This window comes from Neoarius graeffei, chromosome 7 (assembly GCF_027579695.1).
Source record: "Neoarius graeffei isolate fNeoGra1 chromosome 7, fNeoGra1.pri, whole genome shotgun sequence".
NCBI lineage: Eukaryota > Metazoa > Chordata > Actinopteri > Siluriformes > Ariidae > Neoarius > Neoarius graeffei.
In genome coordinates, this window is record NC_083575.1 from 6,352,536 (window position 1) to 6,366,876 (window position 14,341).

Sequence of the window (14,341 nt, forward strand, 5' to 3'; positions counted from 1 at the left end):
TCAATGCTATCCCAGAAATCCTTCCTGTAATATGCAAATTTGGCCGCCTCTGATTGGACAGCCAAATTTGCATATTACAGGAAGGATTTCTGGGATAGCATTGAGTCAAGCCTACCGTCACTGTGTAACCTGTCTATCTGATTAGAGTTGTAGACTAACGCAAGCAGTAAATCACTTCACTCATGGTTCTCTTGCTAGCTGGGTGTGAACTGCGAGTCATTAGAGTGATCAAAGGATTTCCCGTTAGGGTGATCAATGGCAAATTTAAGATGCCATTCCTCACTCAATCTGGCAATCTGACTCTCTCTGCAAATTTAGGCATCTTAAAATGTTTTTATTAATGCCAAATAAAATATCCAGCACAAATTATATATGATAGACATAAATTAATAATTTATAAATTTCATTTCAAACACGTTTTCAGTTAGTGGGACTGCAGCTTGTCACCGCTCCCGCCCACGCCGCATATGTGCACTCCCGCGCGCATATGTGCACTTCCGGTCCCGCCCGCGCCCGCAATGAGCTTTCAAAATTTGTCCCGCGCCGCACTGCTTTGCGGCGGGTCCCGCGGGACTCCCGCGGGAGTGCAGTGCTCTACTTCACTGATTAGCTAGCTTAACATTAAACCACCATGATTTCACAAGCAGATTCATATATGCATGAATACATACACTTGCGTGCGCGTGCTCACACGCGACCTGTGAGATGGACAGTATTGTACTAGTCAGTCACAACAACTTGTTGGCTATTTTTTGTTTTGATGTCAGATGATGGTCTTGCGTTTTTTTTTTTTTGTCTTGCTTAAAGCAGTGTTGCTGTTGGGCAGTTAAGCTCCAGGCGTGGACGTGGGTTTTAAGCAGGTTGGGTTGTCATTTTTATTTTCTGAACAAGCTGCATTTACAGCTAGTACACTGTCTTCCTGATTAACATACACAGGCATGTGCGCACACACTGCCATAGCTGGGTCAAAACACTACCATGCTGCTTTGTGTGTGGGTGGGGTGGGGGAGTTTTACAACAACAACAATAAAAAAAAAAAAAGGCCAGTGCTTCTTTTTCAGTTCAGTTGTGTTTCATTTTCTAACATTCCACCAGGTGTTTATTCTACAGGTTCTACAAGTTGGTCAGTAAATCCAGTCGGTTGCTTCAGAGGCATTAGGTTTTGTAAGTGTTGTGGCAAGAATACAACAATGCGTTGACTGAAAATGCACTTTTAATCCGTAAGTATTTTTAAAAGCAAGTACTTCGGTACTTTAACTTAAGTAAAAATTTGACTGGACAACCTTCACTTGTATTGGAGTAACATTTGACCAGTGGGATCTGTACTTTGACTTAAGTAATGAAGTCGGGTACTTTGTCCACCTCTGACCTATGTACAACATCCTTAAATAATAATTCATGTTAATTATTAAAACAATTTACTTATTTTTGCTCGTTGTTTTTACAGTACATTGGATTAAAAAATTTTTTTTTGCTATTTTTTCTCCTTCTAATATTGAGTCAATCATTTCAAGATAAACCCAAGTGAATACTTTTAGGCTTAGGGTTTAAAGAGTTACCTCTGCGTCTGATTCTTTCCGATCCCGCTCTGCCGATTGAGCGGCAGCAGTCGTTCCTCCACTCTCTGTATCCTGCGTAATGAAACACAAGTCAGTATTAAGTTTGGCTTTCTAATTCAGAGAAGTGTAAAAAGCCAGCAGGCTCAGTGAGTAAATATTCATAAGCTTTATTTGCATGTGCATATCAAAGCTCTCGAGTACACACTGCAACCGTGAGGGGAAAAGTGAGCAGTCATGAATGCCGAGGATGACACTGTGAAAACGTGACAACGGTGCCACCGACAGGTGGAAAATAGAACACATGCACACGGGTAGTGCGGAAAACCAAAACATCCCAAATCTGTCCTTCCAAACGGTCAAGAAAAACAAAAAAGAAAAGAAACTGCATTTCTGTTAAGAAAGCTGGCATGAAGTGAGCAAACATTAAACAAAAACAAAATATCAGGTCCAGGCAGAGGAGAGATGGGAAGAGGTGATGAAATGTGAGAAAGAAGAGGTGAAATTCAGAGAATAAAAGTAGAAAAGGTTGGACTGAAGAAGAAAAAAAAAGATTCATCTTTTTTCTTTTTTTTTAATGACTGATATCCAGCTCATGACCCCTGAAAGTTGGACTGATAATATAATTTTACCCAGGCACAAAGACATCCACACAATCAGTGCATGAACGATAAGCCTGCATTTCTTCTCTTTCTTTTTATCATCTCGAATGCTAGTTAAATATCATGCTCGTAATTGTGTTTTCCAGCTGTCTCACCGGACAGGAACAGCATCACTCAATAATGCTAGTGAAACGGATAAAGTAATGGAGCCTGTTGTTTCGGCAAAAAACCTCAACGTCATCAAGCAATGATAAACTAGATAACTCATGAAGGGCATTCTGAAAGAACTCAGATGTTTAAGACTTCCAACTTTTTCATATTTATAAATTTTTTAATTTGAACGATTTATCAATTAATGATCTTTCTCTTTTACGTTTCTTCTTGTAAATGTTTAAAGATACGGTGAATTTTGTCTTAAGCATAATTGTCTTTTTTTTTTTTTTGTCGAAGGATAATTTGCTTTGATATTCATGGTTTTGGATCCTGTCATTATAATCTTTCAAAAGCCAAGTCAAAGACAGAAATTTAAAAAAAAAAAAAAAAGACAGACAGGAAGTTGTTGAGAGATAAGGTTCTCTGTGATGAAGACTATGGCATAGCATCTAGAAGGAGCAGCAGTGAGATGAGACGTGGAAGAGGATTATTTCTTTCCTCTTGAAGCATCCATCTTTTACCTCCGTGTTACAACTCATCACCACTCTCTCACAGCCTGCAGAGCGAGGAGATCCCCTCATCACTTCATTTTCTTCTCTTGCATCTTCATAGCAGTAATCATCATCATCATCATCAGGGTATTCTCTTACATCCACATACATTTCTTCTTCTTCCTCATGCCCTAGCTGCTGTCATATTAAACAAACACACAGGTATATTACCATCTACACTATACCTAACCCTAACCTTTACCTCAGTAAAAGAACATAATCTGCTTGTTTTTATGTCGGTTTTTAAATTAAAATCTGTGAAATCCTGAGAAGCTCCTCTATTCAAATTAGGACAACAGTCTTCATCTAATTATCAGGGATGAGAGTGGGTCCTGATGAAAAAAGCAGAAAATCCGTAAAATGTCTGAGGGCGCCCGAAGTAATAAGGGAGATCCAGGGGGACATCCCTGTGAAATTTTTTTCAAAATGAGACCTTACACACCCTATTTCCTGCAATCTGAGCTGTAGTTAATTAAAACACCTGATGCCTATTTTCATACTTATTGAAATAAAAACATTATATAGAACAATATGTATCAAAATCGATATGTGTATTGCATTAATTCAAAATAATATCTACATTTTATGGGGACCGGTTGTTACTCATTGTCAACATCACTTGTTTTTCTAAAAACGTCCATTAAAATCCAGTTATTTACAGTTCCATTAATAGTTCAAATTTTCATATATTCAATATATTGAATTAACCCTCCTCTTATCTTTGGGGTCAATTTGACCCCATTCAATGTTTAACATCTCTAAATATATAATTGACATCATTTTTTTTTGCTTCATATTTAATGACTTTTCCTAATTTAATGGGGACAACTGGGTAAACAAAGTTAACATGATGATGTGTTTTCAATTTCCTGTACACATGTTGTACGCATCGGTGTTCTTTGGGGTCAATTTGACCCCAGGCTGTTTTAGCTGTACAAAACATAAAAGAAATATCAACATTTTACACACATTTGTTTTAGATGATACTGCGGTCACTATAACATGTAATTTTATAATCTTCAAAGGCTTTAGGGCAGGGGTGGGCAATTATTTTTTCCATGGGGCCACATGAGAAACAGAAAATTTTGTGGAGGGCCGGACCAAAAGGCTGAACTAAATTCTGCATAATATTAATTGTATTTCTTTATATAAAGCAGTAAATAACATTGTTTTTACAAACTGGTAAGAGTATGGAAAAAACGAGGTTGCCTTACAAAAAATGTCATTTATTCAATCAAATTTCCCAAAACAATGGTTAACAAAACGTGAACGTTTGTACCATTTTTTTTTTCAGTCACATTCACCCCAAAACACAATAAAGACATGACAATATTGTCTTTCTACTCCAAATATTAAGCAAGATACATCATATTATAATAATGATGCCCACATTTGTAGTCTAATCACCTCATTTGGTGTTTTTTTATTTGTTCAGTGAGAGAAATCTAGTCTCTGTTGGTCTTTAACAAGTGCATCAGAGTCAGGCTGAATGTCTGAGGTGGAGATGCGAAGCACAGCTGACAGATGATTATCGGTGAGAGAGGATCTATACCTGGATTTGTTAAACTTCATCACTGAAAACGTACATTCGGTGTAGGTATCAGATCTACAGATCGGCTCGGGCTCCGGCGCCTGCTGGTGACGTCACACTGTGTGATTGGCTGGATCGTTTGAAGGATGGCGTACAAGTTTGTGGTTGGTCTGGACAAATTACGGAAGTAGTTATCGCGGGATTAGGTTTCGTGGAATTTCATGTCGCGCGCATTGCGTTTTTATTGAACACAACTTCAAAATAAAAGCAATGCACATTCAGTCCATGCATGAGGTAAAATTAGAAAATACGTTTATTTTGTAATTTCTAATTAACCTTACGCGGGCCGGTCAGAATGAACCAAAGGGCCGGATGCGGCCCGCGGGATGTAAAATGCCCAGGTCTGCTTTATGGCCCTAACCTAACATAACCATAACTGTAGTAGTGCGAGAACCACCGATAGTTCACATGACATGGGGGAGGGGAAAACATCATTCTTGTGAGAAATTTGATATTTCCCACACTGTGGGGCCGGGAAAATATGGTTCCCACCAAAAAAATATTGACACTTCACACAACAAAGAGGTGGAGCAAACCTATAAAAGCTTGCACAGCAGCCTTCTAAACCATTTCTCTTGGTGCTCTGTGTGCTTTCTCTTTCTGCTCCCTCTCAACTGAAAATGACATCTAAGGAAAGGTTTTCTGTCAATGAGGTGTTGTCACGCGTCTTTGACCATGAAAGTGACGTAGAGGAAAATGTGTCTGAGACAGACGATGATGTTGAGGAGGACCCTGATTATGAGCCATCCTCCTCTGATGAGAATGAGACCCTCAGTGCTGACCCTCCTGTTGTCTCTCAACCACCAGCAAACACACGACCTTCCAAAAACGGAGAGTTATTATGGTCCGTCTCCCCACTTGAACAACAGGGTAGACTTGGTGCTGCTAAAGTCATCAAAATGGTTCCAGGCCCCACCAGATACGCTGTCAGCCATGTCCAAGACATAAAATCAGCATTTGAGCTCTTCATAACACCATCAGTCGAAAAGGACATACTTGAGATGACAAATTTAGAGGAGAGGCGTGTGTATGGGGACAGTTGGAAAGACTTGGATGTGACCCACTTGCAAGCCTACATTGGGTTGCTCATTTTGGCAGGAGTGTACAAGTCAAAAGGTGAAGCAACAGCAAGCCTTTGGGCTGCTGACACTGGAAGGGCAATATTTCCAGCCACCATGTCTCTAAACACATTCCATGTTTTCTCCCGTGTCATATGCTTTGATGACAGGGCCGATGAGAGTGTGACAAACCCGCAGCAATACGGGATGTATGGGACAAGTGGGTTCAGCGATTACCCTTTCTTTACAATCCAGGCCCGCATGTGACTGTGGATGAATGTCTGGTTGCATTTCGTGGGCGCTGTCCCTTCAGACAGTACATGCCGAGCAAACCGGCCAAATACGGTATCAAAATATGGGCAGCATGTGATGCACGGTCCAGCTATGCCTGGAATATGCAGGTGTACACTGGTAAATCCCCCAGGGAAGCGCCTGAAAAAAATCAGGGCATGAGGGTGGTACTTGACATGGCTGAAAAACTGAATGGTCATAACATTACATGTGATAATTTTTTTTACATTATACGCCCTGGGTGAAGAACTGCTGAAAAGGAAGGTTACCATGTTGGGGACAGTGAGAAAAAACAAGCCGGAGCTTCCCTCTGAGCTGCTTGTGATGAAGAACAGGAAGGTAACATCTTCAATGTTTACCTTCACTGACAGAGCCACTGTTGTCTCCTGTTGCCCCAAGAAAGGGAAAAATGTCCTGCTGATGAGCACCATGCACAAAGATGCTGTCCTGAGCACCAGAGAAGACAGAAAACCACAAATGGTCTTGGACTACAACGAGACAAAGGGTGGGGTTGATAACCTGGACAAGGTCACAGCCACATACAGCTGCCGACGCATGACTGCCCGTTGGCCCCTTGTAATTTTCTTCAACATCATTGATGTGAGTGCCTGCAACGCCTTTGTAATATGGAGTGAAATAAACAAGGACTGGAACAGCGGAAAACTGAGTCGAAGGAGGATTTTCCTGGAGCAGCTGGGTTACGCATTGGTGAAACCTCATATCGAGAGAAGACAGTGCCTTCCAAGAGCATCAACAGCTGCTGCAACTGTTGTGAGGGACATCCAAACAGAGACACACACCCCAACTCCTCCAGTGGTTCAAACTGCAGGCAGGAAACGTGGCAGGTGCCAGGTCTGTCCCAACAGAAATGACTCCAAGACCAGCAACACTTGTGTGAAATGCAAGAAATATGTCTGCAAGCAACATGCATGCATTCTCTGCACATCATGTGTACAAGTAGGGCAGACAAAAGGCTGGAATGTACCTTCTGGTGGCCTGAAGGAAAAATGCTGTTCATATTCTGTCTGTTCAAATTCTGTTTAACTCATTTTAGTGACAATGTACACTACCGTTCAAAAGTTTGGGGTCACTTTGAAATGTCCTTATTTTTGAAAGAAAAGCACTGTTCTTTTCAATGAAGATCACTTTAAACTAATCAAAAATCCACTCTATACATTGCTAATGTGCTAAATGACTATTCTAGCTGCAAATGTGTGGTTTTTGGTGCAATATCTCCATAGGTGTATAGAGGCCCATTTCCAGCAACTCTCACTCCAGTGTTCTAATGGTACAATGTGTTTGCTCATTGCCTCAGAAGGCTAATGGATGATTAGAAAACCCTTGTACAATCATGTTAGCACAGCTGAAAACAGTTGAGCTCTTTAGAGAAGCTATAAAACTGACCTTCCTTTGAGCAGATTGAGCCCATGTTTACATTAGACCGTATCAGCGGATCATCAGATTAACGTTTTTAAAACGATTAGTGTGCACACAGCAACACCAATACACTATTTGCGTGCACACAGCAATACCAATACACGGATACGCTCAGCTCCGCAGGCATCCTGCGCTCCAAATCACTCCGCCCTGAACAGCGAGTGCCCTCTGGAGGGTGCGCACTCCGGCCTTGCGCAGCTCACAGAGCACGCGAGTGAAGTGAACAAGCTGTGATTCGGGACTGAGCCGCTGTGTGTGTGATCCCAGCACATATCACTTACCACTTGCAAGTGGAAGGATGGCAAGCCTAAAGACAATCATAACTACACAATGGGCAGTATTTGCATCAGTATTTGCAGTATTTTCATACTTTTATACTCTTTAATGAAAGGTGATACAAGGCGGAAGTCCACGCCGTTTTTCAGCAGTCGCGTCACATGACCAATGCCAGCAAATCAGGAAGGTGGATGTCACAGTGACGTTGTCCAATGAGACGTCAGCTAGAGCTCAGCACAGCGTATCCGCGTATTCTCAATGTTTACACAGCACCGGAGCTGACACGATCTGGATTGAATACGTGGACGCTGGCGGATTCCCGTTTCCCGGCGTTTCCAGGCGGTTTAATGTAAACGGACAGTGCATCCGCGAAGAAAATGAGACAGATACGGTCTAATGTAAACGTAGCCTGAGTTTCTGGAGCATCACATTTGTGGGGTCGATTAAATGCTCAAAATGGCCAGAAAAATGTCTTGGCTATATTTTCTATTCATTTTACAACTTATGGTGGGAAATAAAAGTGTGACTTTTCATGGAAAACACAAAATTGTCTGGGTGACCCCAAACTTTTGAACGGTAGCGTAACTTTGTTTTTTACGATCACATGTACATATTTGTATACATCGCACTTAGAGCAGCATAGAACGATCCCTGACACAATGCTCAAATGTACTTTTTCATAGGTTTTTTTGTACATAAAGAACTGTTATGCGTTCCTTACTGATGTTCTGATGATGATGATGATCTATTTTACAAATAAAATCCTTCTAAATTTTTGAAATTGTGTATTTTTTTCCTGGGGTCAAATTGACCCTGAACATAATACATGTTACTATTCTTGATAACAGAAATTGTTTTTCATTCCAAATGTTATAGATAACAAAAATATTTACTTAGAAATAATATAAAACCATTAAAACACCAAAAAGATGTCTCTTTCCAATTTTAGGTCAATCAGTGAGATTTTATGGTGATCTGCATATTTCTCCATTGTCGCGTAACAGGTATTCTGGATGTATAAGGGGGTGGGGGGTGGGGGGGCGGTCGTTTTCTTTAAAGGACTATTTAGGTAGTCAACAAACAAAGTACCTGACAAATAAACTTGGGGAACAATTTTAATTATAATAATTTTTTGAAAGTTTAAATGGCTGGGGTCAAATTGACCCCAAGGATAAAAGATGTTAGTAATTTTGAAGGTAAGAGGAGGGTTAAATAAAAACATTTATGTATTTTATCGAGACTGACCTTTTCCTAATGTCCACATTACTTGTATATGATTTCTTCACAATGTCTATTTAAACTTTAAAAGTTATACAGTTATCAACACTGTCAGCTATAATTCAAATTATCATATATTCAATGTATTGAATCAAACAAATGCATAGTTTATGGGGACTGTCTTTATCTTACTGTCCACATCACTTGTATGTTTTCTTCAAAAGGAAGAGCAAGTGTCTATTCACACTTTTTACAGTTAAGTTATTTACAGTTCCCAGTTATTTTTGAAACAAATTTTCATTAGATCATTTAGAATTCTTCTTCAGCTTCTTGGCCAAAGACAAAAGCTCATCAGTCCTCTCTTTTTTCCTTTTTCTTTCATTAGCCAGCTCCTCCTGTGTTTTTACATGCTCTAACCGAGCTCTCTTCTGCTCTCTCGCTTTCCTTTTGCTTTGCTGAACTTGTTTTTTATACCAGCATCAATTTCACGTACCTTCGCTTCATCTCGCTTCTCAATAGTATTCGGCATCTTGAGAAAACACGCCGATGAGAGGAAAGTATTTTTGATATGCAGCTCACGAACATGTGTAAGTTTTGATAAAAGAAAACGGCTGCGGGTGTCTTTGTAAAAACTGTTTTGATTGGCTATTATGGTCTTGACATCGATGTTTTCACCAATAACAATGTAGATAACACGGATTTTACATCATATTCAACGAGATTAAATGAGACTAAAGATGGCGACTTACAAATAATGTGTAAACATCGTTGGAGTTAAGTTTGAACAACATGAAGGAACATACCCCAACCCCCTGAAATTAATTTTTAAAAAATTCTCAACGGATTTGGCATAATATAAAAAGGTTGTTTTTTACTCAGAAAAAGCGGAAAACTCTCATCCCTGAATTCTTTTCATGAGGAAATCCTCATACTTCACTTGTATCCAAAAGTACTTCCTGTCTGAAGACCGTGATTAGTCCCCAGAGGTATCAAAATATGCAAGTATGAATATCTTGAATAAGGATTAAAAATGCTTTTATGACACAACACCAAATCGGTATCCGTAATTACGGAGTGAAGTTTACTTTTTAATATAAAATGCACAAAAAACGCTTTTCCACATAAAAGTCAGGGAAACATGAAATAAGCTGCTGTTGTGTTTATTTGAAATATACATATATATGTATAAATATGTAAGTGCTGGATGTTTTACATTAAAAATTAAATATCAGACACAGACACTACAGTTAATATGATTAACCCGAACATGAGAAAATTACCATACAATATGAACACACCCACCTGTATACACACCATACATACACATTAATGCATCAAAGGAGACAATTTAACTGATATAATGCAATGTCATCTATAAAGAAGGGTGTGTGTGTGTGTGTGTGTGTGTTCCAACCTGTGTGTGAGTTGGTGAATCAAGTCTCTGGTCATGTGTCGCTTCCTTTACCGTCATCAGCACAGCTCCAGATCGCATCAACACGTCATCCATCATGCGGACAATCTCCACCTGCCCCAAAACAATGTCCTAAAAAAAAAAAACCCACACACACACACCATGAACCTGCTGTACATTTTTTAAAATCACTGGTCTGCCACGAAGCCACTTGATATCCACTTGAATTTGTGAATCATAAAACTGTTTTGTTAAAAGTTCTTTAAATAAAATAAAGGCATTAAAAAAAGAAAGAAAACTTTCCTACAAATATGCAAATAGATTTATCTAAGAATCTGTAGTTATTATAATTTACTGTAATTCTTCTTATTATTATTATAACAACCATGAAATTTTTTCCATTATTTGTTTACTCTGTGCTATACTAAATACTAACTTATTTAATTTGATTCTTTCTTTGAATTAATTAAATAAAAATAAAATAAGGTAAATAAAAAAAATGATTTCAGGACAACTGCAAGGCATTTTAAAAATTTTCCTGGAGATATAAAAATGTTTAATATTGAAATTATTACAGTTTAATTATTTTTCAGTTTTTTTTAAATAAAGATAAAAAGTCAATGTTTCATCAAAAGTCAAAAAATAAAAGTTCTTTTTCATTCTATATTTCGTCCATATAAAATAATTTAATTCTTTCTTTAGTTCTTTCAACAAACAAACAAAAGATAGACAGTCCTTTAAATAACAATAATAAAGCATTTAGGGACACAAAAAAACCCTCGCACATGTATCTATTTTCAATTCTCAAAAGCCTATAATCATCTGAACACTGTCATCTTTAGCATTTATTTATTCAATTATTTTGTGCTCTTTGAAATGAAATAGCATAAACAAAATATAAAAAGATTAAACAAAAGAGACATTTCCTGAATTTGTTTTTAATCATAAAGCCTTGAATTTTTATATGACTGCTCAGTTACGCTTTATTCTTTACTTACTCTGTACTAAGTAACCATTATAACTCCCATGTTGGTACCTGAGGTTCTTCCTCGGCGATGGTGGGAGGGACGCGCAGTGTGGAGGACGTTTCACACGCCTCTGATACCACAACAGTGTGCTCCAGGGCCAGCTAAGAGCAAAAATGGAGAATTAGTGCGACATTTAACCATAAGAGAGAGGGACACTGTGTGTGTGTGTGTGTGTGTGTGTGTGTGTGAGAGAGAGAGAGACATCCCATCTTAATCAACCAATAGCCAATTTGATGTGGCATCACAGAGAGGATTTCTTCTTCTTTCTCATTTCTTCAGCTCAAAGTGAAGCTGAGCATAAAACGAGACCGCCAATAATGGCGTAGTTCACTCTGGCCCCGCCTAGTCCAGAAGCAACGATGTAAAGTGGGCCACCTTACACAATAAATGTCGCAAACTATATAGAAGCTACAGTGCTCAGTGTAAATGAGTACATCCCGTTTGAAAAGTAACATTTTAAATAATATCTCAATGAACAAACAATTTCCAAAATGTTGACAAGACAAAGTTTAATATCACATCTGTTTAACTTATAACGTGAAAGTAAGGTTAATAATATAAACTTAGATTACACATTTTTCAGTTTTACTCAAATTAGGGTGGTGCAAAAATGAGTACACCCCACAACAAAAACTACTACATCTAGTACTTTGTATGGCCTCCATGATTTTTAATGACAGCACCAAGTCTTCTAGGCATGGAATGAACAAGTTGGCGACATTTTGCAACATCAATCTTTTTCCATTCTTCAGCAACGACCTCTTTTAGTGACTGGATGCTGGATGGAGAGTGATGCTCAACTCGTCTCTTCAGAATTCCCCATAGGTGTTCGATTGGGTTCAGATCAGGAAACGTACTTGGCCACTGAATCACTTTCACCCTGTTCTTCTTCAGAAATCCAACAGTGGCCTTAGATGTGTGTTTAGTCATGTTGGAAAAGTGCACAACGACCAAGGGCACGGAGTGATGGTAGCATCTTCTCTTTCAGTATAGAGCGATACGGCTGTGAATTCATGATGCCATCAATGAAATGCAGCTCCCCGACACCAGCAGCACTCATGCAGCCCCACATAAGGACGCTGCCACCACCATGTTTCACTGTAGGCACCAGGCATTTTCTTTGTATTCCTCACCTTTGCGACGCCATACAGTTTTGAAGCCATCAGTTCCAAAAACATTTATCTTGGTCTCATCACTCCAGAGTATAGAGTCCCAGTAGTCTTCATCTTTGTCAGCATGGGCCCTGGCAAACTCTAGGCGGGCTTTTTTGTGCCTGGGCTTTAGGAGAGGCTTCTTTCGTGGACGGCATCCATGCATGCCATTCCTCTGCAGTGTACGCCGTATTGTGTCACGGGAAATAGTCACCCCAGTTTGGCTTTCTACTTCTTTAGATAACTGCAGTGAACTTGCATGCCAATTTTCTTCAACCCTTCTCATCAGAAGACGCTCCTGTCGAGGTGTTAACTTCCGTGGACGACCTGGACGTCTCTGTGAGATGGTTGCAGTTCCATCTTTCTTCAATTTTTCTACCACTTTTGCTACAGTATTCTGACTGATAAGTAAAGCTTTGCTGATCTTCTTGTAGCCTTCACCTTTGTGGTGGAAAGAAATTATTTTCTTTGGGGAATTCTGAAGAGACAAGTTGAGCATCACTCTCCATCCAGCATCCAGTCACTAAAAGAGGTCGTTGTTGAAGAATGGAAAAAGATTGACGTTGCAAAATGTCGCCAACTTGTTCATTCCATGCCTAGAAGACTTGGTGCTGTCATTAAAAATCATGGAGGCCAAACAAAGTACTAGATGTAGTAGTTTTTGTTGTGGGGTGTCCTCATTTTTGCACCACCCTAATTTGAGTAAAACTGAAAAATGTGTAATCTAAGTTTATATTATTAACCTTACTTTCACGTTATAAGTTAAATAGATGTTATATTAAACTTTGTCTTGTCAACATTTTGGAAATTGTGTTCACTGTGATATTGTTTAAAATTTTACTTTTCAAAAGGGGGTGTACTTATTTACGCTGAGCACTGTACATACACCCTAGGAATACTGACCTATTTGCTAGAAAGAATCCAAAACGGCGAGGAATTGACAGAGAAGCAGCTATTTTTGTTGAACTGCTCATTAAGGTTTAATTAGTCAATAACTCCATTAATAATTGTAATTAAGCAAATCTGGGTAGAAGTTATATGTACCCTAGGTACCCCTACTTCATGCCAGAAAGAATCAAAATCAATGAAGAATTGAGGGAGAAGAAGCGATGTGTGCGCAAACTGCTCCTTCAGGATTAATTACTCCATATCTTCATTATTAATTGCAATTATGCAAACTTGGGCAGAAGCTACAGTATATGCACCCCAGGCTACCTGCCTTCTTGCCAAAGAGAATAAAAATTGGTGAAGAATTGAGAGAGATGAAGCGATTTTCGTGAAATGTGGACGCCGCCGGACGGACAACACATGATGGCATAAACTCATCGCCTGTCAGCCGGATGAGCTAATAATGGTTTGATGTATGCTTTCAGCAGCACTGAGATTTAGCTTATTAATATTTCACTTATGCCTCGGTCACAACCGGCCGTACATGCTCCTACGGCAGGTCTACGTGCAAAAAACGCAAGAAACGCACGGAGGGCACGCGTGAAATGCACAGAGGGCGCGCGTGTGACGTGCTGATTTTCGAGCCGTAGACTGGCCGCAGAGGTTCTTTGTCATGTCAAACAAACTCTACGGGCGCTTACGTTTTTTTTCAGGTTGCAAGACAAACTTACGGCCAACGTGCGTCTTTCTCCACGAACAAAAAAAAAACGCAGCGATTTGGGAAACGCCAAAAACCGCACGGTCAAAAAATCGTACGTCCGGTTGTGACCTAGGCTTTAGCCAACATTAACAGTACCTCTCTGGGTGTCACCATCTGTTATGCAGCTAGTCAGCTACTTCATGAGCAAGCTGGATAATATTTGGTTCATTTTGTTTGCTAAATTAAACCCAGTATTCTATCTAAAGCAGTATTTTAGACATAAATCAAAAAAAGGAAAAGTGATTTCATGATCATCCAATTTGACCTTGGCTGTGCCCTTGTTGGTTTTGCTCATAAACCGAAGAGAGCTGGATATCTTTTGTCCACATTTCAAGGCACAAGCTTCAGAATTTTGAACTCGCTGATGTCA

General features: G+C 39.4%; 1 protein-coding gene across 7 annotated transcripts in view; it reads right to left on the reverse strand.

Moving 5' to 3' along the window:
• The window catches only part of syne2b (spectrin repeat containing, nuclear envelope 2b), a 318,216-nt gene that overhangs the window by 113,781 nt on the left and 190,094 nt on the right, over nucleotides 1-14,341 (reverse strand). For 5 of the 7 annotated variants that reach the window (XM_060925230.1, XM_060925229.1, XM_060925232.1 and 2 more), the window contains 4 exons: nucleotides 11,181-11,273; nucleotides 10,148-10,276; nucleotides 2,833-3,000; nucleotides 1,560-1,631 (listed from right to left, as the gene is read on the reverse strand). In XM_060925230.1, the coding sequence (XP_060781213.1) occupies nucleotides 1,560-1,631; nucleotides 2,833-3,000; nucleotides 10,148-10,276; nucleotides 11,181-11,273 (462 nt within the window). The remainder of the gene's footprint in view (nucleotides 1-1,559; nucleotides 1,632-2,832; nucleotides 3,001-10,147; nucleotides 10,277-11,180; nucleotides 11,274-14,341) is intronic. The other 2 variants (XM_060925228.1, XM_060925231.1) reach the window with 2 other exon arrangements.